Below are 26,879 nucleotides of genomic sequence, written 5' to 3' on the forward strand. Positions count from 1 at the left end.
TGAAGGTTGTACTCGGGTATTTTTTGTGATCAACACCTTTGAGGGGTGTGCTTGCCTCTTTCTTTTCTCAAAGGTGACAAGCAAGAGATGACAACTGTTGCTTCTTGTGTCTGACCTCCTTTTGGAAAGGCTGTAATTTGAACATGCTAGGTACCCAGTTGTTAATATACACATTGTTATTTGTTGGGGAGAATTTGTGGCTGGTCTGGTAGCATTTCTTGTCTTCAGAAAACTTCTATTTCTAAATTGTAACACAAAAAGCCAACACTTGTATGTGGTCTATTGAGTTGAAATGGTATCTCATGCACACAAAAGAAAGTTGTGTGTTGTGGCATCAATATGATAATGTTACAACAAGAAGTTGATTTTGAAATTAGTATCTAAATATGTTGGAACTAACTGAACTGTTTTTCTTAAACTTTATATGTTAGTTTTCTTAAAACACTGAGATGATATGGACATGTTCCTGCAAAGCACTTCATTCTGGGCCAGTTATTCCCACTTCATTTTTTTTAACCAGACCATTTGTAGTTTGGGGCAACACAAGCACCCCTTGCTTCAGCTCCAAGCTGTGGCTGTCTGTTAATCACCTCTATCATTTCAGTTGAACTGGTGTGACTAGCCCAGTGCTGAAGTATGACAACCTGCAGTTCCCCGATGTTGCTACTGTATGAAAAGGACCAGCCAGCATCAATTCTGGAAAAGCCACTGCGGGAATTCACCAGGAGCTATTCCTGTTCAGCAGGGCATGCCTCGCTGTCTGTTAACACGGGACAGGACAACCTGGCCCGGAAATTATTCCCCTGCCTTGACCCCAAAGACGAGTCCTTGAACAAAGCCTCTGTGTGCTCACAGTAGAACCTCCTTAAGAGAGAAGAAAGGGGAGGAGAAAGCGTGGCTCCCTGGCTATAGCTACTCCACCTCCCGGTTATTTCATCTTCCTTACAAGGCCAAAGCTAGCAGCTTTCCTCTGCGCCTGGGTGCCTCAAAAGCAGCAGAGCAAGCCCGGAGGATCCCGGTGGAGTGCAGTGGGATGTGAGGCTGACAGGGATGGGGAAGGAAGCACTGCTGTGAGCCCTGCAGAGCATAATACAGAGAAGGCTGGGGCTCTCCAGAGGAGAAATGTGACAGTATCCTATGAATGCTAAACCAGGTATTCATTGATGTAGATCTTCCGAAGAAACACGAAAGCCAACCCAAAAAGAAATCACTGAGGGGGGAAGAGTGCAACGTGAGAGGTAAATATATTTTTCATTGGCAGAAACAAAAAAAAAATTGTTTTATTTTGTTTGAAAATCACTATTGTAAATAGATGTCTAAAACGGGGGACTGAAAAATACATTTACTAACAACTGAATAAAAACTGGTCTGACTCTGACTTCAGAGGCAGAGCTGGGTAAAAAAGTCTAATCAACAAATGAGTTCAGGTGCCTCTGAAAATTCTGCATTTTCTTTTTAGGCATTTGCACATTAAAACTTCTTTAAAATCTGCTTTTCTGTTTTCTTTCTCTGCTATTGCTAAAGGTTTTTGAGAAATAGTGTGCATGTTGCAAATGCTCCTATAGCCTTGTTCTTGCAATAATGCATTTCTTCAGAAAGATCCCTGACCTACTGAGCTGGAATTTTGACATCTGGTTGAGGTTACCAGAGCTGGTATTTGGGATTCAGGGTTGGCGTTTTTTTTGGGGTTTTTTTTTTCAGTTTAATTGAAACAAGCTGAGATTGTCTACATGTTCTATGAATTGTTTCCACGCTCTGACCATCCAGTCTCTCTGAACAGTAATTCTAGGACTGCTGAATCTGAACTGGAAAAGAGGAAACACCTTTACAGTTTGAAACTGCAGCCCTTCTGTGGGTCATGCTGTCAGTGAGAGTGGCTGAAAGATGGAAGACTTTGCCCCTTGTCTGTAAGATGTTCTGAGACAGATGTTTAGCAAATATGATACTAAGTTTAGCATAACTGTAAGGTGCAATACTTGGGGTTTTGATTTACATCTTTGCAGCACTAGAGGACTCACAGATTCTTTTATTCACCAGGTGAAATGAGACCAAGAGACCAGACGATCACTACACACCTCCTGCAGATTCTCATCTAAGGCATCGGCTCAGCCTTCCAGCCAGTGTATGCAGAAGTGTAGGTTCAGCAGCCAAGGATGGAAGTGCTACGCCGTTCCTCAGTCTTTGCTGCAGAGGTGATGGAGGTTTTTGACAGGTCTCCCACTGACAAGGAGCTTGTGTCCCAGGCCAAGGCTCTCTGCAGAGACTACATCAATTCCAGGCTAATTCGAGCAGGTGTCAGCTGGAGCAAACCTGAGTACAATGCACCGGTGCCTGGCGGTAAGCTGGCCGAGGTGTCCACCATACTGCTGCGACTGGGTAAGTCACTGCACATATGGGTTGGAACTGAAGCTATATGGAACAATTCAGACCAGGCTAAGGTTTCTGGAACTCATGAGTGCCAAGAGACTTTTCATGTGGTGATACATAGGTTTTTCTTCTCTGCTTTGGGCATTTAGATTTGGTTTTGGTGATATTCCCTAAACAGCTCGTTTACTTACATTTCATCAGTCCCTTGGAGCACAGCTCAGCGCAGTGCTTCTGCAGAGCTACTTTTTTCTGAGGATTTGGAACAGCTTAAAAGTATGATGTAGTCCAATAAAGCCCAACAGCAAACTAATTTTATCTGCACAAGACTCCAGCTGTGAAACAGTTCTCACAGTAGTTTCAGTAGTCTTTCTCAGCTTGGCATTTTAACAGGTCTTGCGGTGTTTTCTCCAGATGGACTTGTCTGCCGTGATGCAACCCAAACTTGCATCTAGTAGGGTACTGCTACCTCTGGGGGCTTCATTAGTTGCTTGCCCAGCTGCAAGGACATTTAATTTGGGGGTAGCTGCTTAGACCATGTGTGTTGGAGATCTTACAAAAGCCGCTTCTCAATGACAGCAGGATGACAGTGTGCTTAATTTTGCTTTGCCTGCCTTAATCATGTAGCAAGACATGAGTTTTCTTGCTGCTTCTTGGAGCTGGCTGATGTTGCCTGTCAAACACTGCCATTCAGTGCCCAAACTAGCCAGCCCCTGTCATGGACAGGTGACCACCAGGGTGCAGGAGGAGCAATTTGAAGGTTATGCCTGTAGGCTGCTACCTGAAGACATGCTCTGGAGTTGTGCTTGCAACAGCAGCACCTACTAAATGCTGACAGTTGCCTGGCCTTTTGCTTTAGGTGTTAGCCTCCTGCGTGCTCAAGTCTAGCTGTTTGTCTTTTGGGATGCTGACACCTTCATTCTTGTAAGTTGCTTCCAACATCCCTTTTTGCCTGCAGGCTAGTACATTAGTTGACATCTGGCTTGGAAACTACCACTAGCATTTGCATCTGATTTAATCACACTAAAGTTCAAATAAGTCTGGTGAAGTAACCTTTAGCTGGGCTTAACAAACTCAGGATTAGGCTGGTCTCCCCACTTTCTCCCCTTTCTTACTACTTCTGTTTGTTATTAGCCCAATTTTTTCTTTTTTCAAGGTAACTTCTTTTTCATTTATTCTTTTTCACTTTTTCTCTCCTATGCTGACTTTATTTTTGTTTCCAGTGGTTGTTTGGGGTTTTTTTTTGCTCTTCTGTCAATCCTAATGCCTCTTTGAACTCCATTTCTTCTCTGCCTGGGCTGGGGGTTGAGATTTGTTTGCACAGATCTTTTGTGGGTGGCCAGGAACATGTTAAAGGGCAAGCAGGAGGCAGACTGGATCTGAAGGCGTCTTCTGGATGCCTCTTCTGTTACTTACTTGTGTCCAGATGGAAAGATTTGGCTGACAGTCCCAGGAACTTGGCGCCTTCTCTGAGCAAATCTGTTTGTGGTACCCATGCAACAAGGGTGAACAGTCCTTCTTACTGGGATGAAGAGTTGTTTTCATCCTGTTTGTTCAGAAGCTCTGCCTGCCACATGGCCTGTGTCTTTCTTTTCCCCTTTGCTGCTATAACCACTACAAGTCCAAGTGGCACCCAGCCACCTGCCAGGAATGGTAGTCCTTAGCTGCTTACTAAGCAGTGCGACAAGCCAGGCTAGTTTTTGCTCAGTGATAGTGCTGAGAGGCCCATGGCGATGAGAAGTTGGAGTATTTCCTAGCCCTCTTTAACACAGAGAGTCTGATGAACTGGCTGGAGGGTGAGCAGAGGTGCTGGGCACAGGCGATGCAGTTGCAGTCTTAGGGAACGAGAGCCCATCAGCTCAGTGAGGCTTAGCAGCTAACTTAGCGCAGTTGAGTCAGAGGTGGTAAAACCTAAAGGCATGGCCAAATGAGACACCCCAGACCAACCTGCCATAGGTGTCAGAGATCTGGTTTATTTGAACTTCTCTCTCCTCTGGCCAAGGCCCAGACAAGTGCCCTTTTACCGCTGAAGTGAGCTTCTGCATGTGATAATTGTCACTGCTGTCCTGCCTGTTCCTCCATAGTTCCTGGAGGAAGGAGAAGCACAGAAATTGCTCTGGATGTTGCAAAGTGTACAGTCGGGCATTGAAACATGGACACCAAGGACTGCCACCAATGTAAGGTGCTGCTGGAGAGGACCTGGGGCCACCAGGGCAGGCAGTCTCCCTGAGCCTGGGACTGCTTTCCAGTGCTTTTCTTCAGTCAAAGCTCTTGCCTGCCCTGTGCACTGCTGCAGGGCAGGGCCCACTTTAACAACATGTGTGCCTCCAACAAAAACCTGATCTCATCTGTGGCCTCCAGGCACTGCTTGTTAAAATCTGTAACGGTGGCAGGCTACCAAGTACTGATCCCACCCTCCTGTGCCTCCATCTCTGCTAACCACAGGCAGTGCTATCCCTATTTCCTTGCATTTACCAGGAAGCCTGTGTGCTCCCTGCAAGAGAAAACAGCTGTTGAATAATGCAGCTAAGGTTTTCCTGTTTCAGGGCTGACCATATGTCGGCAGGGTTTCCTCTTGCCATCAGATTGTGTGAGACAATCCCACATGCACAATGGGCCTGGAGAGCTTGTCTGTGATATTCAGATGGTCTTTGCCTATGCTGCGCTGGTGCCAGTTAAATGACTTAAGGATCAGTAGCAAATGACTCTGTAACAAGTTCCTGACTGGGGCAGCATTTTCTTTTTTAGTTCCCATAAAAATGATATTTTCAGGAGGATCAGTCTGCCATCTGACTGGGGCAAGTCATCTGGGTCTTGCAGAAGATGTAAAGCTGTTGTGTCAGCTCTCCTCTTTCCCAGGTGCTCTACAGCACCCTTGTGCAGAAGGACATAGAGTGTCCTTCTAAATCAATACCAGATAGGGCTCTCCACGCACAAAGGGCCTTGGTCCCATGCAATGTATGCATTGTGTTGTGTTCCTATGGCAGCTGTGCAACCCTCATTAAATATCTGCAAAACGCTATAGACAGATAATAAATCCATTGGAAAATGGGCTCTATTGATTCTACTGCTCAAAAATGGTTTGTTTTGCCACAGAGGAAAAGTTTTACTGCTGTTGCCCAAGCTCCATAGCTCAAACCTGTGGGAGGAGGTTCTCTGCTTGTCCTTGGTATTTCCATCTTGGTCTTCAAGCCAGCCTAACACCTCCAACCATTTCCCAGCTGGAGAGAAACAACCTGGAGGTGAAAGCATGTGTCTCTGTGTCAGAAGCCTTGTTGCTGAGGAGTGAGCCAGGGAAAAGAACATCTCTTTAACCATTTGGAGGAGTGAAAGACCTCCACATCGTCGCTCAGTGACTATATGAGAGTAAAACAGCTGAGCTGATAGTCTCTGCACAATTATTGTCATGCAGCTCTGGGTGGATCTTTGACTTTCATCAGCCTCCAGCATTTTTGAGTCACTCTCATCTTGAGGCTTTTTTGTACAAGTCTGATGGTGTGTTGAGAAAGGGTGTATCTCTCAAAAGCTAACATAGATGTATATGCCTCCTTTCCACTTCTGAAGAAAAATGAGATGGCTTTGCTTATCTGAGGCCTGTCTCCTGCATTGGAGGAAAGTCAAGCAGCCTGGGAACATGCAGTTACACCACTGGTATAGGGCTACTGCCTGGCCTCACTCCTTTTAGAACTCCCAAGCACAGGGGATATTAGGAGAGCAGGCTACAGGTAGCAGAGGTTGCATTTAAATGACCCTAAGCTCTCTGCTGCCTGCTTAAACTAAGGTGGAGCTGGGGTTAAGTCTCTTTGGCTGAAGGGATATGTGAGGTGGCCCCAGCTGTAATTCCTACGTGGTGAGAGCAGGACTTGGTGTTCCGCATGCTGACTCCTGACCATTTGTTTCCAGGGGATGAGCTGGAATACATTCGCCCCAACGTCTACCGGAATATTGCCCGCCAACTGAACATCTCCCTGCACTCGGAGACGGTGGTGACAGATGCCTTCCTCGCAGTGGCAGCACAGATTTTCACTGCAGGTACTGTGCCCTGACAGATATGCAGACAGGGCTGGGTGGAAGGGAACAGGATTGATACACCTCTCTCAGAGAAGGCATATTTCTGGGATAGCCTGCAAGGTGGGGCCTGGGTTCTGAAAGGGCAGTTTGGCAGTGTGCCCTGCGTTAATGATTTCATGAGAGCTCCACTATGCTCTGTTGTTCTGGCAGGGAAATGCCCTGGTTTATTATATCCTCCTGGCAGGTTCTCGCTCATTCTAGAAGACAACTCCTGCCCTTCCTTGTTAGGGGGTGGTGTTACCTTATTGCACAGGGAGGCCACTCATTCCAACGTCCTTTGCTCATCATTGGCAACAGAAGATTCATTACATGGGAGTCTCCCTTGTTCCAGCTCACACTGCTGATGCTAGGAGCCAGAACCAACTCATCACAAGGGAGTTCCTCTCTTTCTGGCTTCCTTTCCCACAGCAATAGCCAGAACTGCAGTGAGCCTGCTGCTTCCAGTTGCTGCTTCTCCTTTCTGACACTCAGAGGGTCCTGGCCCTCAAGGCTAGCTGTTCCAGATGAGCATGTGCTTTGCCTTTCTCACTGTTTAGATGTGAATGTTCCTCTGCTTCTGTTTGACTCGTGTCAGAGATGGTTGTCAAAAGCAAGGATACACTCTGTGCCGTGTTCCTGCAAGGGAGCCTCAGCCTCCCCTGAAAGCAGTCCCTGCCTGCAACTGGGAATGCAGTCAGTGGGAATCAAGGGAAGAGAAACGTTTTACATAGAGATTCATGTCATGCAAGTCCTGACATGGTTTGTAGGCTTTCTGCAATGTCTTGTTGTGTTGTCTGTGGAAGGGACAATAGATGTTACAGACTGGAAACTAAACAAAACAAAACAAAGCAAAAAGGGATAAAACCAAAGACAGCTGCTTGCTAGCAGGATAGTAGTGTGAAAGCACTGGATCCAGCGGCATTGACATGGGAAGTATCACAGGAGGCAATGATTATTGTTAGTTTGGGAATAGTTGCTACAGGATAGAAGGCCAGGTTTTTATTGTCCTTTCAGATAGACTTCCTCACTCAAACACTTTTTATCTTCACAATCAACTATGATTCTCTATGAGGATGAACTGCATGGGAACCACTGACACCATGGAGAAATCCTGTGCTGACACCCTGGCCTTCAGATCTAAAGTGTCTTGTGGTGGAGAGCACAGATCCTCTCCTGAATCATAACAGATGACAAAATAGATCTCTGAGAGGGACTGCTCAAAGCAGGGCTCCTGACAGGTTGAGCAGGGCAGATTTTCTCCCTGGATCTAGGAAATTGATGCTGTGTCATAGGAAATGTACAGAATTGGATTCCGTGGCTAGTACTGCAGCCCTCGGCATTCTTTCAGAGCATGCCTGGAATGCAGATTGCCTTTGCACTGGGCTGGCTTGGGAGGCTCTATTGGCCTGGAAAGCAAGAGCTGGGCAAGTATGTCAAGAATGTCTGAGTGTGGCTGTGTTCAAAGTGCAGGTGCCCTGCCCTGTCTTGTCACTTAGTGCTGAGCTCTACTTGCGTCAAGGCTTGCAGAAAAATGAAGGTTAAGTTTGCAGGCTCAGGTATTTGCATTGCAGGTAAGTAGGTTATCTTCTTAGATGACTATAGCTGACTACATCAGAACTGTCCCGCCTCCAAAGCTGAAGTGACAAGGGAATTGAGCCAGAAAGGTGGACGGCTGTGGGTGGAGCAGACTGCATGCTGCTATGCTGCAAAAACATGATGCTGGGGAGAGGCCCTGCTGGCTCCTGGGTGTCCTGCTCTCACCAATATATACTGACACATTCATTGAGAGCTGCATTTTTTTGTATGTCTTCTTAGAATCATAGAATCATTTAGATTAAAAAAAGACCTTTGAGATCATCGAGTCCAACCCAGCACTGCCAAGTCCACCACTAAACCATGTCCCTAAGTACCACATCTACAAGTCTTTTAAATACTTCTAGGGATGATGACTCCACCACTTCCCTGGGCAGCATGTTCCGGTGGTTGACAACACTTCCAGTGAAGAAATCTTGCCTAATATCCAATCCAGACCTCCCCTGACACAACTTGTCTTCTTGTCCTATTGCTTGTTACGTGGGAAAAGAGATTGACACCCACCTCGCTGCAACCTCCTTTCACATAGTTGTAGACAGCAATAAGGTCTGCTCTGAGCCTCCTTTTGTCCAGGCTAAACAACCCCATTTCCCTCAGCCATTCCTCATGAGAGCTGTTCTCTAGAACAAGTTGTTCTTCAACATCTCAGCTCAGGAGTCAAGTGAAAGGTATGAATGGTTTAAAAAGGTTTTGTTGAATGTAAAGCTAGAAATTGTAAACTAAACTTGATTCTAAACTTGGGTGTTCCGGGATAGTAAGAACAGGATCTGGACTCAGCCCTGTGAGGCTGGCAATGGTAGAGACTTTGGGAACACAGTAGAAGCCCAGGCTCAAGCTCTGTTGCTAGTGCTGCCCCTAGTCTGAGGACACCATGCTGCACAAATGGCTGGCAGTTGGCTGGCTGCACAGAGGGTGGATTCAAACCTTCCTGGTGCTTTTTCTTCTTTCCCATCTCTGCCTCAGAGCAGCTAACAGGATAACCTGTGAGCGTGAAGCTGGAGTTGTGTACTCAACTGGTTTTATCAATTCCCTATTGTAATTTTTCTTGCTAGAAAGCTGCTGAGCAGCAGAGGGGGAGGAGTTTGCTGATTTTTAACATTCCTGGATCCCAACTGTGTTCTCAAGACTCAGCATTTAATGCTAAATCCAGCAAATCAGAGCTGGCTGTGGCAGCCAGACATTCATTCCTACTTTTTTTCATAGTTCAGAGCAAAGAGGCTCTTATTGAGCAAAGGAAACGAGAGGCTCAAGTGCAGTCTGACTTTTCATGCCAATTACCAACGGCTAAAGCATCTTTAGCCCTGGTTTTCTCTGTCCAGTTTATTAAGAAAACAGCGTCAGTCTGACACTGCAGTGCCCAGACAGTCTGGGGAGCCTCATTAGTCACTCACATTACCTTTCCCGCAAGGGAGGGGGGATTTTGACTCTATCTTGCTGAAGAGCTTTTCTCCTTAATCTTTTACATGGCTGCCTTCCACACTCTGGTCTGGTTTTGAGTCTTCACAATGTAGCACTGGCTGTGCTCGCTTCCTTTCCATAGCTTACAACTCTTGATTAAGCACAAGCTGTAGATGGACTGAGGACATCTGGCATCCGTTCTGGTCCTACTGCATGGGTACATTGTGCCATATTCGGCTTTAGAGCAGTGTCTATTCCAGTTATCTCAGGTTTGGCTTTTCTCTGGTGTAACTTGAATCCCAATTACATTAAGATGAACAGCTGACAATACAGCCAGAAAGTGTGCATTTCACAGAGCATGGTAAGGCTCAAGCTGTATTTTGCTTCCCTGTTTCCATACCACCTGTAGTTATTCAGGGTGATGAGAGCCCATCTGTGTGGAGACTGGCAGTGCAGGGCCCTGACCTGCTTTGGATGTTGAAGATCTGCAGCAGCATCATCTCTGTGACACCACCGCTGGTTCTGGTGTGTGGTCCAGAGCTGCTCTGCAGCCAGCAGGAGACTTTCCACTGACTTTAACAGGCTTTGGATTGTGGCCTGGCTGAGCTGGCATTTACCTTAGCTGTTTAACTAAATCCCAGAAGGAAGGGGTCGCTTGGTGGAAAAATAGAAGTAGAAAAGAGAGATGCATTTTCCTTTCCTAAAGGAAAGAGTTTCCTCCAGTTGGTAGGAGCTGCTAGGTACATGGGCTCTCTCAAAGCTTTCAGCCTGGTTTTCTATTGGTTTGGGTGCTCGTCACTTTTTGATCATGAGTGCTTGGGCTCAAGTGAACCCTGTACAACAGGGATGCATGGGAAGTGAGTTCTCAGGAGAAAATACTTTCCCCTGCAGGAGCAAATGCTATTAGAAATGCATCCCACTGCTTCCTCATCGCTTAGGCCTTCTGACCTGAGTTTCCCACCTGGTGCACATCCCTCTGGGCTGCTTTCTGTCCCCCAAAGGAGAGTATATTGTGTCTGGCTGTGTTCTCCCAGCTGTTGAAACGTAGCCCTTGATCATGTTTCTCTTAGGTCTCATTTGCAAGCTAGGCTTTGATGCTGAGTGGAGCAGGGGGAAGTTTATTTGAGTAACCTTGGATAGTGCGGTGCTCTGGACACTTGTGTCTCATGGCTTCTTGAGCTCTCCCCTGGGGCAGACAAGCTCATATGCAGCAGGAACACTTTCAAGAGCGGTCTTCTGCTAATTCATTTTTCCCCTGGGCTTGCCAGTGTTTACATACCTCCAGCTCCATGACTGGCCTTGAGTCTGCAACTTGTATTTCTTATTTTTAAAATTACTTCTAAGCAACTTTTCACTTTTTCCATATCCTTTTGTTCCATCTTTGTGAGCAGAAGTTTCAGAACTTTCTATGTTTTCATTGTTCCTTTCTGGGCCAGTTTTCCATTCCCTCTTTTTGTTAGCTCCTGCATGCTAGTCCAAACAATGGGAAGCTGTGAGTAGATTGTCTTGCTTGGTGATGAGTGCTCGTTTCACCCAACGTGGATGGCAGCCAGACCTTTGAGGAATTCTGAGCAAAACAATGTGTCTTCTCTGCTCATGTGCACTGGGCAGATGCAATTCCAGCTTCGGCCAAGGTATGCATGAAGCTAGTGTCACCCTGACCCTGGCCTGGACATCACATTGGGCAGAGGCACTGCCCTCTCAGTAGATGTGCTCCTCTGCCCTGCCAAGGGTGTCCTTGAGAAAGAAAAGTTAATGATGCTGGAATGTGCAGATGGGGGCTGCTGTTTCCCTTCCCTGCCTGGGGCTGAATGGCTGCTGGAGTCCTCCTGGGGCAGAGGGACAAGCCACAGACATAACCCAGCTTTGGTCTAGAGCAGCTGTTAGAGGTGTCTGCTCTTCCCTTGCTTGTAGACTTGTTGTGTGAACAAGAGCGTAATCTGTGCCTCTCTGTCTCAGGTGAGGAGCCCAGCCAGCTGTCTCCATCTGCTGCCTCCAGCAGTGGCAATAGGGGTTTCCATGCAGAGAAATCAGGAGATTTCCTCCTCTCCCACCCCTGTGGTCCAACTCTGCCAGTAACAAGAGAAGCAGACTGACAGATTGGTTTGGCTCTTACAGGCATGCTCTGTAAAGAGGAGGATCATGAAAAGTGACCACTGAGCCCTTCACATCTATCACTATGATAAACACTGGCCAACAGCTTACCCTCTTTCTGCTGTCTGTGTGAAAGGGAGAGGGTCTCTGTCAGTGTGCTGAGGAAGCATTCACCTTGCACAAGTCTTACAGCAAGCACTAAGTGGCAACCTTGTCAGGGAAGCCAGAGCCGAAGGGCTTTCTCTCTGCTTCCTCAGAGGAGACCCCTGGACTGACAGGTCTGTAGAGCAAACTGCTTTCCTGTGTGTTAAGGATATCATAGGTCTATTGAGCCTTTATCTTTCATAGGTTGTGGATACACTTTTCTTCTGTTGGAAAGAGAAACTTGGGTTTAGAACAAAGTTGATCAAGACTGCAGCTGTCTTTCTCTACCAGGGTGTCCTCAGCCTCCTGGCAGTCTCAGTGACTGCCATGTAAATACCTCAAAGCTAACAGACTTGCTTCAGATACTTACGAAAGAGCGCTTGTCAGTAAAAGCTTGGGAATAAGCCAGTGAACTCTTCCCTGGAATTTTGGGTAACTTTGGTTCATGTAACCCAAGATGCAAGGAGCCACATTTCTGCAGGGATGGAGAGCTGTAAAAACTGACTTACACTAAGGCTGAGTGTAAGCCAGCTGAGGCTCTGGTCCAGGAGATTATGTTCAGCAAGAGGTAACCCCTTAAAGCCTCTTTAACTGGGTGGAGATGTATTGACCTGCCATAGGACAGCCTGTTTCTTGCCAGGAGAACCCTTCTGTCTAGTATTTTCTCATGTGGTTTCATAGCCTCTTCCTGGCTTGTTCTGCTGGCTGTCATGGTGACACACAATGTGAGAAAGACAGATAAATAGTGTGAATACCACATAGGCAGTGAACTTCCTGAGTGACAGCCCTGGGAAGGGACACTGCAGGACCTACTAAAACCAGAACAACAGCCAATTTAGCTATATTAGTAACTTCCTCTGATCTTGGAGATAATGCTGGGGAAGGACAGAGTATTACCAGAGATTCCGAGCTACTGCTGTTACTGTTGCTACAAAGCCATAAAAGAATAATCTGTCAATTTTGATCCTGCATCAGTGCAAAATGGTTTTTTTTGGAACACTGGATGGATTTTCTTCAGTCTAACAAACCATTGCTGTGGCTGACATTTCAGTAGTTTCTCTTAAGTGTTAGTGAGTGTCCCTTTTGAGGCACTAAGTAGAAGGATTATGGAAATGCTCATGAAATCTGCAAGTATTTTAAAGGAATGTGGGGAGCCCTGCTGTGGTGTGAACAGGTGTGAGGAGTCTGGAGTTCCATCCCAAAGAGGTGGATCAGGGTACTTGGGGATCTGAGAGTGCAATGAAGGAAATAGAGAGACTCTTCATTTAAATTATATTTAAGGGTTTGCTTTCTCAGCTGAGCACACCCAGTTTTCTGATTGTGTGTTTAATCCCTTCTGGTCCTTAGATCTAGTGACTGAACTAACTTTTTCTTCCTCTTACCTCTTTCCTTTCTTGTTGCAACCCAGCAAGAAGGGGTTTGGGTGATTTTTAAATACTGAACTTCACCTGGCTTCTGGCTACATTTGAGAGAAACCTCAGACAGGTTCCATTAAGAGCTAACACAGTAAAATACTTCACAGTATGCATCTCAAATACTGCTATTCCAGATAATAAATTAAGGGGGGGAATTCAACTTTCTAGCAGATCCAAAAGAAATCCATGTGCCATTGGGCTGTGGTAGTTCTGCATGGGTGCAGAAGGGTTACATTTCCAGGTCACTGACAAAAGCCTAGTGAGGGACTGCTGGTTCAATGTTTAAGCATGGACAGTTTATGCCCAGTGGTGGTGGCAAACTGTGAGGGAGACCCAGGGAGGTTGGCTACTGTACGGAACTGAGCTCAAGCACTTATCACTAGCCCTAACAGGAAGATGACTGCTGCTGGGACAGCTTCCATGGAGCATTTGCTGCTGGCAGGTCAGCCTAGCAGGAAGGCTGTTTTCTAGGAGATTAGATAACTGACACTCCGTCCCTGCGCTGTCTTCAGTGGGACAGGGTATGCAATGTTAAGGATTATAGGCAGAGTGGCCAAATTCTTGAAGCCACCTTGTTTTCACGTGGAGATTGAGGCATATTTCTTGTGTTAAGGAGAATGCCAACCCTCTTGGCCCTGTACCTTTGCCTCCCTTTTCTGCTCTTGTGTTATAGAAGAACAGACTGGAGATGCTTATGTCATGTGCTTTGCATGTCATATTGGAACAGTCTGATCTAAAAAAACCAGGAACACTTTGTCTAAAGGGTGTTTGAGAGTTGTGCTGGTGACAAAACTCCCAAGTTGCTCAAACTCTTTGAATTCAGTCGCCTCCTGTGCACCATGTGTATGGCTGAGAGTTAATGACAATATAAACCATGGTGGTGCACATATTTTCCCTGTTCTGATGATGCCTTTGGGCTGCATTCTACAAAGCTGTGTAGCCAGTGCTGAGAGGGGGACAAACCATGTCCAGGTCAGATCATTTAACTCTGCTTCTCCAGGTGGAGAGTTTTCCCTAGTCCTGGTACCCTAGTATTTCTTCTCCCACATGGTGGAGAACACACAGAACTGTGGCTGCACCTGAACTTGGAGCTGCACACATGCAGTGTAGGCACATGTAATGAAGGAGAGCTGTTTCCTTTGATTATTCAAGCCTGAGTTATGTGTGCGTGTGTAAATCTGAATGATCTTTCTTCTTCTCACAGGCATAACGTGGGGCAAAGTGGTGTCTCTCTATGCCGTGGCAGCTGGGTTGGCAGTGGACTGTGTGCGGCATGCACAGCCAGCCATGGTTCACACTATCGTAGACTGCCTGGGAGAGTTTGTCCGCAAGACCTTGGTGACATGGCTGAAAAGGAGAGGAGGCTGGGTAAGAGATGCTGTCTGATCGAGCTTGCTCCCACACATGCACACCAGAAAATATCCCAGATAGTGAAAGTGAGAGCACCCCCACTGCAGCTTCATGCAGAAAGACAGTGAATGAGATTCTCTTCCGCAGCCACCACTGTCCTACTTACACCTGTGTTGGGCTCTGTATCGCTCTTACTGCCTTGTGGTCCTATCTTCGACATCAGCTACTCTGGTCTCAGCTTCCTGTGTAGCTGTGCCAGACTAATTCAATCCTGACTCACCAGGGCCTATTCTGTTCCTGACCTGCACATCTCTGGAGCTGCCAGCCAGTCATAGTGAGAGACCGTAAACACAGGTCATTCTCTTGGGCAGCTGTTTTCTAGAAACTGAAAAAAAATGAGGCCTGCCAACTTAATACCCCTTTCACCTGCTCCATGGAGCCCCAGGTCAAAGCTTAGTATATTAACGTGATTTACCACGTTAATTTCAGAGGCATATTACAACCCAGCAGTTTGTGCCGTTCCCTGACCTTTAGAGTGCTCCATGAATAACTTCTTTTGAAGTAGCTCAAACTATAATGCACTTATGCTTTGAAGGGCACTCATAACACCCATCCACACTGGGAGGGCTCCTGGCTCTGTTACAGGCGTGCTCTGAGACTGTGGGTCAAGCATGGTGCTGCTCTTCATTGGCGTGGACTCCATATCATACAGTTTTAAGCATCTGATTTTTTTGGTTCTCTCTATACCCAATGGAAAATACAATGCTTCTGTGGAGGATGGTTCAGAGTAAGAGCTTTACTTTGGTGCTGTGGAATAGCCAGACACCTTTCTAGTCACCTCCCCCCTGAGACTGAGCTGATTGGTTGGCTATGTTAGTGGTTAACAGTTGGGTAATGTACAGATGTACCAGGGTCTCTGTGCCTTTCTCGCAGGGATATAGACACTCCTTGGAGCAATATAACTAAAAGCACTTTGTACTGCCTGGCAGATGCTGCCTGGAGCTAAGTATTGCCATATGCCTCCACTGAGATCAGGGGGCATCTTGTTCCCAAGGTATGCGCTCTTTCCAGGCTGAGCCACAGTTGCAAATTCCCTTCTTTCCAAGAGGTGATATTTATTCCCGAGCCATCAGGAAACAGTCAAGCTCCCCACCCCACACAGACCCAGAGAGAGGGGGATGTCTTTTTCCAAACTGAACATTGCTCCTCTGGGCTGAGACCTCCCAAGTGTGCCTGTAGGTAACTCAGTCACCTAGTTTCTCCAGGAGTGAAGGCACCTTTGTGATAAAGGGCAACTGGAAAAGTAGCGTTGTCTGAATTTGGATCCTTTGCATTTACTAAGTGGGATTGCCACCTTAAATCATCCTTGCCCTGTCTAAAGTCATGTAACCTTGAGGCCAACTGAGTGGGGGAACTGCTTGATTGGGCTGAAAAGTGACCTCTAATTTGAATGTCGTGATGTGTTTTATTTTGCATCTGCACAAATAATTGTGCCGAGGCAGGTGAAGAGGAAATCCTGGGAAAGCAACTGATTAAGTAGCACTGTTCCTGCCTTTGAAATCCCTGCCTCAGTATCATTTGAGGCTTACTTTAACTGGTTACCTGTAGAGATGGTTGAAATGCATTTTCTGAAACAATTCTTCCTTTGGAAAAAATCCAGTTTCATGAAAATTGAAATGTTGCATAGGAACGTGGCTCCTCCTAGTTTCCAACTGATTTTTTTCTTTGTTTTGGTAAGACATGCATGCTCTGATAAGTTAGCATCTTGTTTTAATTTTTGTATTACATTATTAGAATTCAAAACTGGGTGTTTTGATAGTTCCAAATGGATATCTCTCAAAAGTTTGTTGCATAGCGAACAAGCCACAAAACCCATCCTCAGACCAGAAGCAGTTCTTTGCAGGTGAGTAGATAAGTCCTGTCCACTACTAGGTCCTTCTGTCCATGGTCCTTCTTTGGATGGCCAGCACATTTCTATTGGAGTTTTTGAACGTATGCTGCTTCCTCTTGGGATCTGGCCCTAGGAAAAGGAAGCCAATCTCACTGCCCCCTATCAAGCTAAGCAACTGTAAAAGCTGCTGGGTTATGCTGATTACAGCCTGCCTCCAGTACCCTTATCAGCAATTTTGGCCTGCAACAAAGAGCTATTTTCTCTCTAGAAATGAGTGGTTCCTTCAGTCTGGGGAAAGGCTGCTCATCCTCTTGCCATCTTGTGCTGTGTTTCCCTGAATATTCTTCCTCTTGATCTAGGCACTGCAGTGTGAAATTTCACAGCCTTGTTTACAAATGTGCCAGGCAAAACAGCTCAGTAGTGGGGACCCTTTCATCTGCTGGTTGTTATTTTGTCTTGGTATGGAATCCTCCTTTCCGCTGTGCACACAGCCCTCATCTCTTACGCATCAGCTCAGGTTGAGCTTGCCAAGAGGAGCCACTGTGCTCCAAGCTGTCTCAGAAAAGCCACTGTGGAGACCTTGGAAAGGCATTTGAACCAGTTAGCAGCAGGTTCCCATACTACCTCCATAGGATGGAGAGTGACCCTACCCCTCAAAGCCCAACCCAAAACAAACCTCTTAGGAGAAACAAGAAGTGTTTCACCTTTTAAGGCATCATCTGTCACGTGGGAGAGTTTGCAGCCTCAGTAGAAAAGAAAGAGGTTTTTTTATTACTTTTTTCAGCATCTGTTACATACATTAGCTGCAGAGAAGAACATGGGACTTGAACTTGTTTGAACAATTAACAGGCGAAGATAAAACTGCCATTGCAACAGTTTATCAGTGCCTCACAAGACTAAAAGACCTGTTCTATTTTCAATTCCAGTGCCCTATCAGGTATGCTTTATTTGGATAACAATAGCTGAGGCAGTTGTTAAACAGCTGAGCAATTTTGTTTATCTATGCAAGCACAATACAAATTTGTAAGTGCTTCTGACTTCAGCTCCTCTTGATTAGCCGCAGTGAGTTCATTGCCTTTAGTAGGGAGTCCACACTTTCTCATCTGGAAGCTAACCTTCTTCAGCAATAATCAACCTAGTGTGCATATCTGGGGCTTGTACTGGTTCACATTAGGCACTTAAACCCTTTAGAGCTTAGGTTTATTATTGTTCGGCTACTCTAACATCTGAATACATGTTCAGGCTGGTACCTGCGCATTATGACTTCTCTTGACTAAAGAGACAGCTTTACACAGCTGTGTTTTAAATATGACATGATGCAGGTCCCTAAAATTGGGTAGACTGAATCAGGTCAGACTTTTTTCAAATGCAAAGAGGGTGACTTTGCTAAGCCATCACTGAAAGCATTTAGGCAGACCCATTTTATTTCCCTCTACAGTACATTTCCTCCTGACATCCAGTTTCTGCTCATCCTTTCGTGCCTCTATTCATTCCTCCTGCAGTCTCTACTTTTCAGTTATTTGTGGGCTCAGCATGTCCTAGTGATCCCTGAAAAACAGCAGTGTGGTGTGATTCAGCATGCCAGCCTTTCTGACTTCCCTGTGAGGGAGGAACTGTGTGGGAGGTTAGCCTCAAAGCTGCTGTCAAGAGACCTTTGGTCTGAAGATCGTGGTGGAGTCAATTAGTGCAGGTATACTCACTACTCAGGCATGAGGATTTGTCCCTTCAGTCCCCTTGTTTTTTTCTGATTACTACCAAGGTTGGTCAGGTGAGGCTCACCCATGTCCTGAACACAGGCAGAAATACTGGTCAAGATTGTTGTATTCAGTAGGTCTTGTGTCCTATTCTACAGGAGGAACATCTCAGGGTTGAGAGTGTGGCTTCCCTCTGCTTGGTCAATGAGACGCTGGTGTCAGAAGGCAAACTTGGAAGACCCCTGAGCTAAGCCTGTAAAGAAAAAGCTATTTGCCCTCCTTCTGACTCGATTCTTGTTCACATTTGCCACCCAAATGATGTTTTTGAGAACTGTCAAGTTGATGTGGTAGCAGTGCACCCTCTCTAACAGAGCTACAGTCCACGTGTCTCCTTGTGCTAGGCTGAAGTTTAACCACAAGCTCAATCATATTGCTGGCAGAACTTTGTTTCCCCCACCAGAAGATGCATTTTTCTATCTGCCTCTGTCCTGTTTGTTTTACCCTCCAGATATTTTCCACCTTCTCTTCCCAATGCCAGCCGAGATCCTGTCTTCATGAATTTGCTGGATTGTTGTAGTTATTTGTTCATTGCAGGCCAGCTTCTATTCTTGTTAATACTTGAAGGCAGCTGCCCAAGCGATCTTTAAATCTGGCCCACGTGTCTGAGAGGCATCTCTGCCAGCATACATATTTCCACAAACAAAGCTTGCATTGCTTTAGATTTAAATTGGGGGTTGGCTTGCTTGAACGAATTCCAAATAAAACATTAAGGGAAGAGAAAAAGTGCAAGCAACTTCAGCTGATATTAAACAGGACAACCTCTGGGAAGCATCTTGCTTTACAGAAAAGGACGAGAATGATGATACTGCCAAGCCTTCCTAGCTCTTTTGAAAAACGAATGAAAGTTTCTCTTATTTAGCTATTCTAAACGGAAAATGCTTGACAATCTTGCTGTAGCATTTCTTTCCCCAGGGGTGAGGAAAGGGAGGTATTTCACCTTGTTGATGCAGAATGAGGAAAGTGTAATTTGCAGAGCTCTTGAGCCCAATTTAATAACTTGCAGTGTGTGAAAGTGTCAGAGCAAGCATTTGTGTTGCTGACAGTGTGGCACAGTGGTGCTGCAGCAGTGATGGTGAGGTGCTGCGGGTTGTGGGGCCAGAAGAGCCTGCAGCGGTGGCTGAGGTGGTTCTAGGCATCTCTCTGATGATCTCTGTTCCCTCCTCAATAGGCAGACATCACAAAATGCGTGGTAAATACCGACCCCAGCCTTCGCTCCCACTGGCTTGTGTCCGCTGTTTGCAGCTTTGGTCACTTCCTCAAGGCTATCTTCTTCGTCCTGCTGCCTGAGAGATGAATCCGAGTCGCCAAGTGCAGCCCCCCTGCCCCATCTCCTCCCCCACTCCAGAAGCAGCGGTAATGCCAGTCTCTGAAGAGGAGGAAGAGAAGAACCGTGTCAAACAAAAGGCTTGTTCTCCTCTCCCTTCAGCTGGAAGCAAGTGATCAACAATGGTCTCCGTGTTGCACCCACAGGAGACTCTCTCACCATTAATCCTTTCAAGAGTCTTGTTTCCTGGGGGCCTTGTGTGTGTCGCCTGGACATTGCCAGTCCCTGCGCACGCTGATTGCAGCTGTGTGCAGTGTGGACTCTGATATCTGTGTCTTACGGCTGTATTCCATGCTTATGCTAGTGCCAGGCAGAGGGGAGGAGGAAGGGGCTATTATTTGAAATGGGTTAGAAAATAGGAGAGGGGGAAAACCCCTCCTTCGCTCCATGTGATTCCCCTTTTGGTCCTCAGACTCGCCTTGCATCAGTTCTTGTTACTTTTGTGCTTAAACTCCGTCTCCTTCTTTATAGCCAACTCTGACTTGCTGGACTCTGCCTCCAGCACAGCATGGTGGAGGACATAATGCAGCAGTGGGGTTTTAATGTGATTAGAAGCAAACATACTGTCATCATATGCTTGTCCCTGACATATCCTGGAAATGGGACTATGTGAGGCACAGTTGCATGTGATGCGGTTTGCAGCGGGTTCCATTGACCCCTCTTGGTGTGCACACGCTGTTTCAAACAGGGGAGCGAGGGGCAATGCCTTCAAGCAACAACTTGGGATTGCATTTCATAATGAAGAAAAATGATTTCTCCACTGAAGTTTTGTCAGAGCTAAGCATGTAAGTGGGAAAGGCTGGGGGGCATGGGCAGGAATTAGGGAAACGATAATTGTTGTTTAAGTTGTGAAGGGGGAAAGCTGTGTCAAAAGTAGCTGGTTTATGTTTCTCCTTTAATGTCTTCAGAAGTACAACTCGCAGATGTCTGTGTGGCAAACAATAAAAGAAAATAGGTGGTGTTTCACTATTGCAAAGGGTATTGTATTTGTTTCCAGAGTTAAAAATTCCAAAAAAGGCCAAAACAGTGCAGAGACAAACACTCAGGCCATGCTAAAAATACTTCAGCTTTTCCCCTGGCAGAACATGTTAACGTGTTAAAACTACAACTTGCCTGGTTCATGACAGAAATTTAACCCATGTTGTTACCATGTCAGAAACGTGTTTTCACTGACAATATCAAGGCCCTGCTTCTGTTGGCAAGGCAAGACAGTGGAGGCTCTTCTCTGCCAAAGCCTCACAGTGAGACATTCAGCTAGGTGCTTTGCTCCCAGGAGCGTGGTGTTGCAGAAAAACACTGCTCTGGGTTAAGCACATTTTGCATTAGAGGAGGTTTGGCTGTTTGGGGTTTTTTAAGTTCCGATTTCCATCCCGCACCCTGTGTTTAGAGGAGCTTTACTCTTTCCGTGCAGAAGTACAAATGGTTTGAGCATAAAGCAAAGCCTTTACTTTTCGGTTATGTCTGCGCAACAGGTTTCTGCTAGCAAGTAGCCATGCTGTGCGCTGACCAACAGAACGCTGGCAGAGGATATATAGGTGGTGATACTCTTGCACAGTCCTGCTTTTGACTGGTCTAGCCTTTTGCACTTCTGATGCTTTGACACATGGGTACCGGGCCCAGTGAAGGGTACTTTACCAGCTCAGTCTATTTATTCAGTAGAAAAGTAAGTCTTGTGGACCAAAACGCTTAAAAGAGAAGCTCTCCCTGTCCCCAGTCTTGCAGTAAAAACCCTTGCTGAGAAGGAGAAAGCTTCCTGTTCTGTATCAAAGCAACATTCTGCCTTTGACAGTGTCTAGGCAGAATTTGGCTACACTATTAAAATGGGGAGTGGAGGGGCTTATACTGACAAAGTTCCCAATGTGGATGCAACTGATGGTGCCCTGAGGTTGGTGCATTTTTGTGTGTAATGCTTCCAGCAGTTGCCAGCTAAAACCAAATTGCCAAAGGAATATCTTTTTTTTTTCCTTCCTGGTGTAATTATATTATGGTTTTTTCTGGCACCTCTCCCACTTGGGATTTTCCTCCTTCTATTCCTGATAGATCTGGCTATGGAAACTTAGAGCAGGTATAGCATATGTAGTGAAGTAAACAAACTGTGTTTTGAGCAGTGTGGAGAGGATCCCCTCTGGGCTGCAATAGATGCAGTAAAAGCAGTATATAGTTCATCACAGGGGGGTGCAGCTTTGTTGTCTTAAAGGAGCTTATGAAAAAGCAGACTTTGGATTTCTGGAAATACCCTGGTGGCGTGTAGACTTTGCCTTGGACAACCTCGCAGCTCATAAAGTCCAGCTTGCCTTATCATGCCTAGTGTTTTTATGAAGTGAGTTAATGGAGCTAGCACAGTTGGACACTGGGACTGTCAAGACCTTTCTCAATTTAGATGCTGTTTCGAAATGTCATACTTAAGACTGTGACTGCTTTTTCAGTAAACAAGTGACATCAGAGGCACTGTTAGGGAACACAAAGAGTTAAACGCACCAATTAAATGAATTTAACGAAAAGATAATGATAAGCCAAATAAAGCAGCATTGCTGGAAAGGCATGTGTGTGGGTGGGAAGGGGGTTATGGAGGCAGCAGACAAAGACTCCGTCTGGAAACTTGATAATGAAGAGGTGGTGGAGCTCCACACAAATGGGTTGCAGACTTCTCTGGATCTTGTCTTTGTTCTTGCATTTGCTAGTGCCTGCAACATGCTGAGCAGTGTGCTGTTCACCTTGCGCTTAGTGTTAAACCGGGATGGCACTTTTCCCCTTCTTGCGCCTTCTGTAATAACCACAGCAGCACCAGTCTTGCTACCAAAATAAACAGCAAAGAAAATTGCACACCCCACTCTGCATTTGGGAAGCAAGCAACAGTCTTGAGCCTGATTCAGCCAAGTGTTTATGTTGCCTTCAGTTTTAGTTGTACTATTTAGGCATTTCAGAGTACTTCCAGAGGTCCTTTACAGTCTCGACAGTTCTGTGGCTTTGTGATTTTTTGTTTCCCTCTGCTCTTTTTGCCAGTCCTACCTGATGGAAAACATCAGGATTGGCTGTTTATCACCCCAATAAACGTTTTCCTTTTATATGATTGGTGAAAGTCCTAGGAGTGTGTCTGATTTATTTAGCTGTTAAAGAAAACTAAGAATGTAAGTACCGAGGTGCTTACATTATGCTGCTTCATAATGAAAGACTGTCTGTTGTTCTTTTTCCAGCATTAAAAACTGAAAACCCCCAAACTAACCATCTCACATTTCCCCCCTCCCCATGTTTCCAATTATCTGCTTGAGAAAATTGCTTGCATTGAAAGTTGCCTTCATTTTTTTTAAGCTGTTTTTCTAACATTGAATGTTCCAAGTGAGACTTACGTGCACACAAACTGTCTTGGGGGGTTGCTCCCAGTCACCTTTCAGTCCACTGCCCAGTTTTACCCCCCTGTGCTGAAGGGCAGCAGCTGCAACAGGGACAGGGGACAGACCTCCTTTTAGCACCTGGAAAGGTGACTGCTGTTCAACCTGTTAGGCAGCAGTTACTTGGTACATCTAAAATCCAGCCAAGGGGGGAGGTTGAGGCTGTTGCAGTGGGGGTCTGGAGGAAGGATGGGAGATGCCTAGGGAGTAGCAGGGGGAGGGAGAAAGGGTTAGAGATGCGGAAATGGCATCTTAAGTATTTTAGTGTATGTGGAGTATTTAGCAGATGAAAATGGCCTGTGTGTTATTACAGCAGGGAATGTCAAGGTCAGCTAAGCCTGGAGGAACCTGAGCTTCAACGCTCCTTTGTTCATGGAAGAACTTGCTCCAGTAAGGATTATTCACACACACATCCCCCACTGCCATCTTCAGTCTCAGTTTCTTTGTAACAGACCTACGTTCAGTCAACAGAAATATTTCTTTTATCAAAAAGGTAGAGACTAGGAAAGCCATCTCAGCTCGGGTATTTCAAAGATGAACATTTGAGCAATGCTTACCATGTCCTAGTCATGACATTGCTTTAACCACAGCCTTACACCTTTCCCTTGTCAAACATTGGCAGTAGGTTCACCTTCTTCAAAGCAACTTAGCAAAACTGAAGTGGTCTCTGTCTCGCAGAAGATGTCACTTGAGTTCCTGCACTGCTTTTTCTCCTGCAAATGGAAAGAAAACAATCTGTGAAGCCCTTAATTTATCAGACTTGCTATTGTTTTGCACTTCAGTATATAATACAGATGTCAGGGAGCAATACCAAACTTCCTCATTTTCAAACTTGTTTAGACCCTGAAAGCTCACCTATTTTAAATTATTACTATTCTCCTTCTAATGTGCAAAGTCTGAAAGTGTTAGGTTGTTTGGTTGGCTTATTTTTGTACAATTAAACTGAATATGAAGCAGGTTTCAAGTCCCTTAAACAGCTTCCTGAAAAGATCAGGCCCTTAAGGTATTCTGCAGGCTTTGCAAAGAGCGTTCTTGATGAGGCTCTCATCAACGCGTGTCTCCTTTAATTCCTTTACTGGTGTTGGTTTTATAAATCTAGTATTTATAGTATTTATAGGTGTAAATTTGCCACAGATTAATTATTCTCTTAGGGCAATGTGAAAACAATGCATGCTACTAAATTAAATACAAGAAAACAGTAATTTGCTGGCAGAGTCTATAAATTTCTTCTATGTAAGTAGTTTGACAGATGGAGTTTAAATACTCCCTCAGAAAAGCCCGTAACCTCTTTAACTCTAAACATTTTGACCCACTGGGATTATGAGCCTGTAGCACAGCTAAACAGAGTGATCCTTAGCTGAACTTTACACCGTCACCCAGGACCTGGAAGTGCATTGCACATTCAAGCAGGGTCTGTGGGAAATAGAGTGCTCCCAGGTCAATCACAGGACATGCAGCCCATGTCCAGGCAAGGTCAGATGAAAAAAAGCTTTCCCTCTCACAGAAGGAGAAGGGGAAAAAAAAGTGTTGGGAAGGGAGTTTCCAGCTTCCTTACAAGCATATTTCAGAGATTTAGCTCAGAAGAAACTTCATTTCTTTTCTCTGCCCATAAACCATCAGACAGCACTAGAGTTTGTCTTCTCCATCACCGCAGGAAGACTTGACATCTCTACTTATGTCAAATACTGAATCGTGAATCTAAGCTCAGAAAAAAATCTCAAATACTGAATCGTGAATCTAAGCTCAGAAAAAAATCTCAAATACTGAATCATGAATCTAAGCTCAGAAAAAAATCACTGAAGAGATCAATCCCATTTAAAATTTCCACTTCTGGCCCTATCATCTCATGAGCTTCACTCATACTTTTGTTAAGCTCTGCTTTTAAGCAAGATAAGTGTGTTTTCTACCTCGAGAACACCCCCATCCCCTGCTGGAATATAGGCTTGGTCTTGAGTCCCTCTCAGTCCACTGAGAGGCAGCTGTTGTGGACTTGGAGGATGATGGACAGTATCGAGGACTTTCACCATCACTACTCTGCTGGAAGCCAAGAGGACTGGCCACTCGGAGGGATCAGGTCCTGCAGCAGCTCTCTCTGTCCCGCTGCACAAGGTGCTCCTGCATAGCCTGACATTCATCAGGCAGGAGCTAGAGTTCCTGCAGCTGGTCTCTGCAATGCAGATCCATTCTCCCAGTGCTCTGTCACACTGCCCAGGTAATATAAAGCCACGCCAAAACTGAGCTTGAAGCCCTACCAGAATCACAGTGTCACTTTTTACTCCTAACATGGAGGTGTGAGTCAGGGCCTGCGCAGTGACTGCCAGAGGGACAGTTTGTTCCCATTTCCCACCAGAATTAAGCCTGGATTTTCTGGTAATCTAAGAAGGGGATTATTCTGATCTCCTTGGCACTTCAAAAGAAAAAAAGTAAATCACTGGTAAGCTGCTAGAACATACTTTGCTCTCAGTTCAAGGCCAGGTTGGATGGGGCTTTGAGTGACCTTCTCTAGCGGAAGGTGTCCCTGCCCGTGGCAGAGGGTTGGAACTGGATGAGCTTTAAAGTACCTTCCAACCCAATCCATTCTATGATTCCTCAGCCAGGAGATGGCCAGACTGTCCTGGCAAGCTTCTGCTGGAAAAAGCCCTTGTCTGTGCTGTCAGGCTTTCTCTCTCAATGCTTGAAGTGTAGGTTTCCGGCAACAGCTCCTGAGAAAAGTTGTCTGAGCCCCATGGCCATCTGAGCCAGCAGGTTATTTTCTCTCCCAAAGAAGGCAACCCTTTCCAAAACGTCAGGTGCTACTCCAGAGTTGGGTGTTATCCTGAACAGCATCATACCCACAGCAATGGCCCCATCGCCTGACACATTTTCCCTTTTATTAGGGCTGACAGCATGCATTTATAAAGGGTGGAAAAGGAGAAAGCATGACTGGCATTTGAAAAGAAGTGACAATCCCACAAGTGTTGAGTTGCATTGTGTTCAAAGCCTCTCGTGCCTGCTGCAATTTTGCTGCCATCGGGATTTGGGGACACACTGTTGGTTCCTATTGGTACTCACTGTGCTGATGCATGCTGTGAGCCTGTAATTTGCGACTAATCATAGATTACTTGTAGCTGAGAAAAGATGCTTTGAATGTCTGTGCCCTTGGTTTTTATGGCTTAACTGGACAAGGAGAACAGCACTCTAAAAATCCTTCCATGTCCAGTCTAACATTTTGTCTGAGGGAAAGCAATGGATTCACAAAGTTGAGCCAAGGCTATATATTATTACAAGCAATAAACCTAGTGGAGTCTGTAGCTAGCTAGATCTCAGTTATGAGACACCCTTCCCAAACCCCGCAGCACATCAGTGGGAAGACTGGAAAAAATGCACAGCAGCTTTGCTTTAATTTCAGCAGTTTAATTAAAAAAAAAAAAAAGTAAGCAGAATGCCCTGTGTTATTTTGATATTGCATTCGCAGCCTTGAGGATTTCTGTAAGAGTGATGAGTAGATGCAGTGAGGAAGCTGTGTGGGGTAGCTGAGTGGGATGTGTCTATGTTAGGCACATTAATTTCTGCCACAATGAGCTGCTGTGAAATAGCTACACGTGTCTGGTGCTGTGAAGTCATGTACGGGGAGGTAAAAGTCATGGAAACATTGCTGCTGCAGATGGCGGATTGGATGGGACTGGCTCAGGGCTGGCTGGAGGCTGTGCACTAGGTGACATTTTCAAGGCAGTCTTCAAAATCAGTCAGGCTCTTTGCAAGCTGCCAGTCTGTGCCAGGGTGAGGTATATTTCCCATTCCCTCAAAGTGTTCAGGGCCAGGTCAGATGGAGCTTTGAGCAACTTGGTCTAGTGGAAGGTGCCCTGCCCATGGCAGGGGGTTGGAACTAGATGAGCTTTAAGGTCACTTCTAATCCAAACCATTCTGTGATTCTATGATTGTAGTAAGAGCATTTGGCAAGAGTGGACTTGAGCCTGACATTTTGCCTGCAGCCAGGCAAGGTTCAGCCCTGGGGCAGGAGGGAGGAGCACTGCCATCCATCGACATTGTCCCCATCCCTCCATGCGGCAGGATGTGAGTCTGTCTATGCTGCACAAGGACTCCGGGTGGTGTGAACTTGCCCTCTTAGGCTGG

General features: G+C 45.8%; 1 protein-coding gene across 2 annotated transcripts; it reads left to right on the forward strand.

Moving 5' to 3' along the window:
- Positions 1-903: 903 nt before the first annotated feature.
- Positions 904-20,353, forward strand: BOK (BCL2 family apoptosis regulator BOK). 2 transcript variants are annotated; one of them, XM_030493817.1, is made up of 5 exons: positions 904-1,238; positions 2,038-2,376; positions 6,268-6,396; positions 14,263-14,426; positions 16,203-19,215. In XM_030493817.1, the coding sequence occupies exons 2-5, from the start codon at positions 2,154-2,156 to the stop codon at positions 16,317-16,319; spliced, it is 633 nt and encodes a 210-aa protein (XP_030349677.1). In that variant the 5' UTR covers positions 904-1,238; positions 2,038-2,153; the 3' UTR covers positions 16,320-19,215. The 2 variants fall into 2 exon arrangements, with proteins under 2 accessions (XP_030349677.1, XP_030349676.1); XM_030493816.1 differs by lacking the exon at positions 16,203-19,215 and adding an exon at positions 19,222-20,353 and having other exon boundaries at positions 907-1,238.
- The last annotated feature ends 6,526 nt before the right edge of the window (positions 20,354-26,879 follow it).

The sequence above is a fragment of the Strigops habroptila genome, chromosome 8 (assembly GCF_004027225.2).
Source record: "Strigops habroptila isolate Jane chromosome 8, bStrHab1.2.pri, whole genome shotgun sequence".
Taxonomy (NCBI): domain Eukaryota; kingdom Metazoa; phylum Chordata; class Aves; order Psittaciformes; family Psittacidae; genus Strigops; species Strigops habroptila.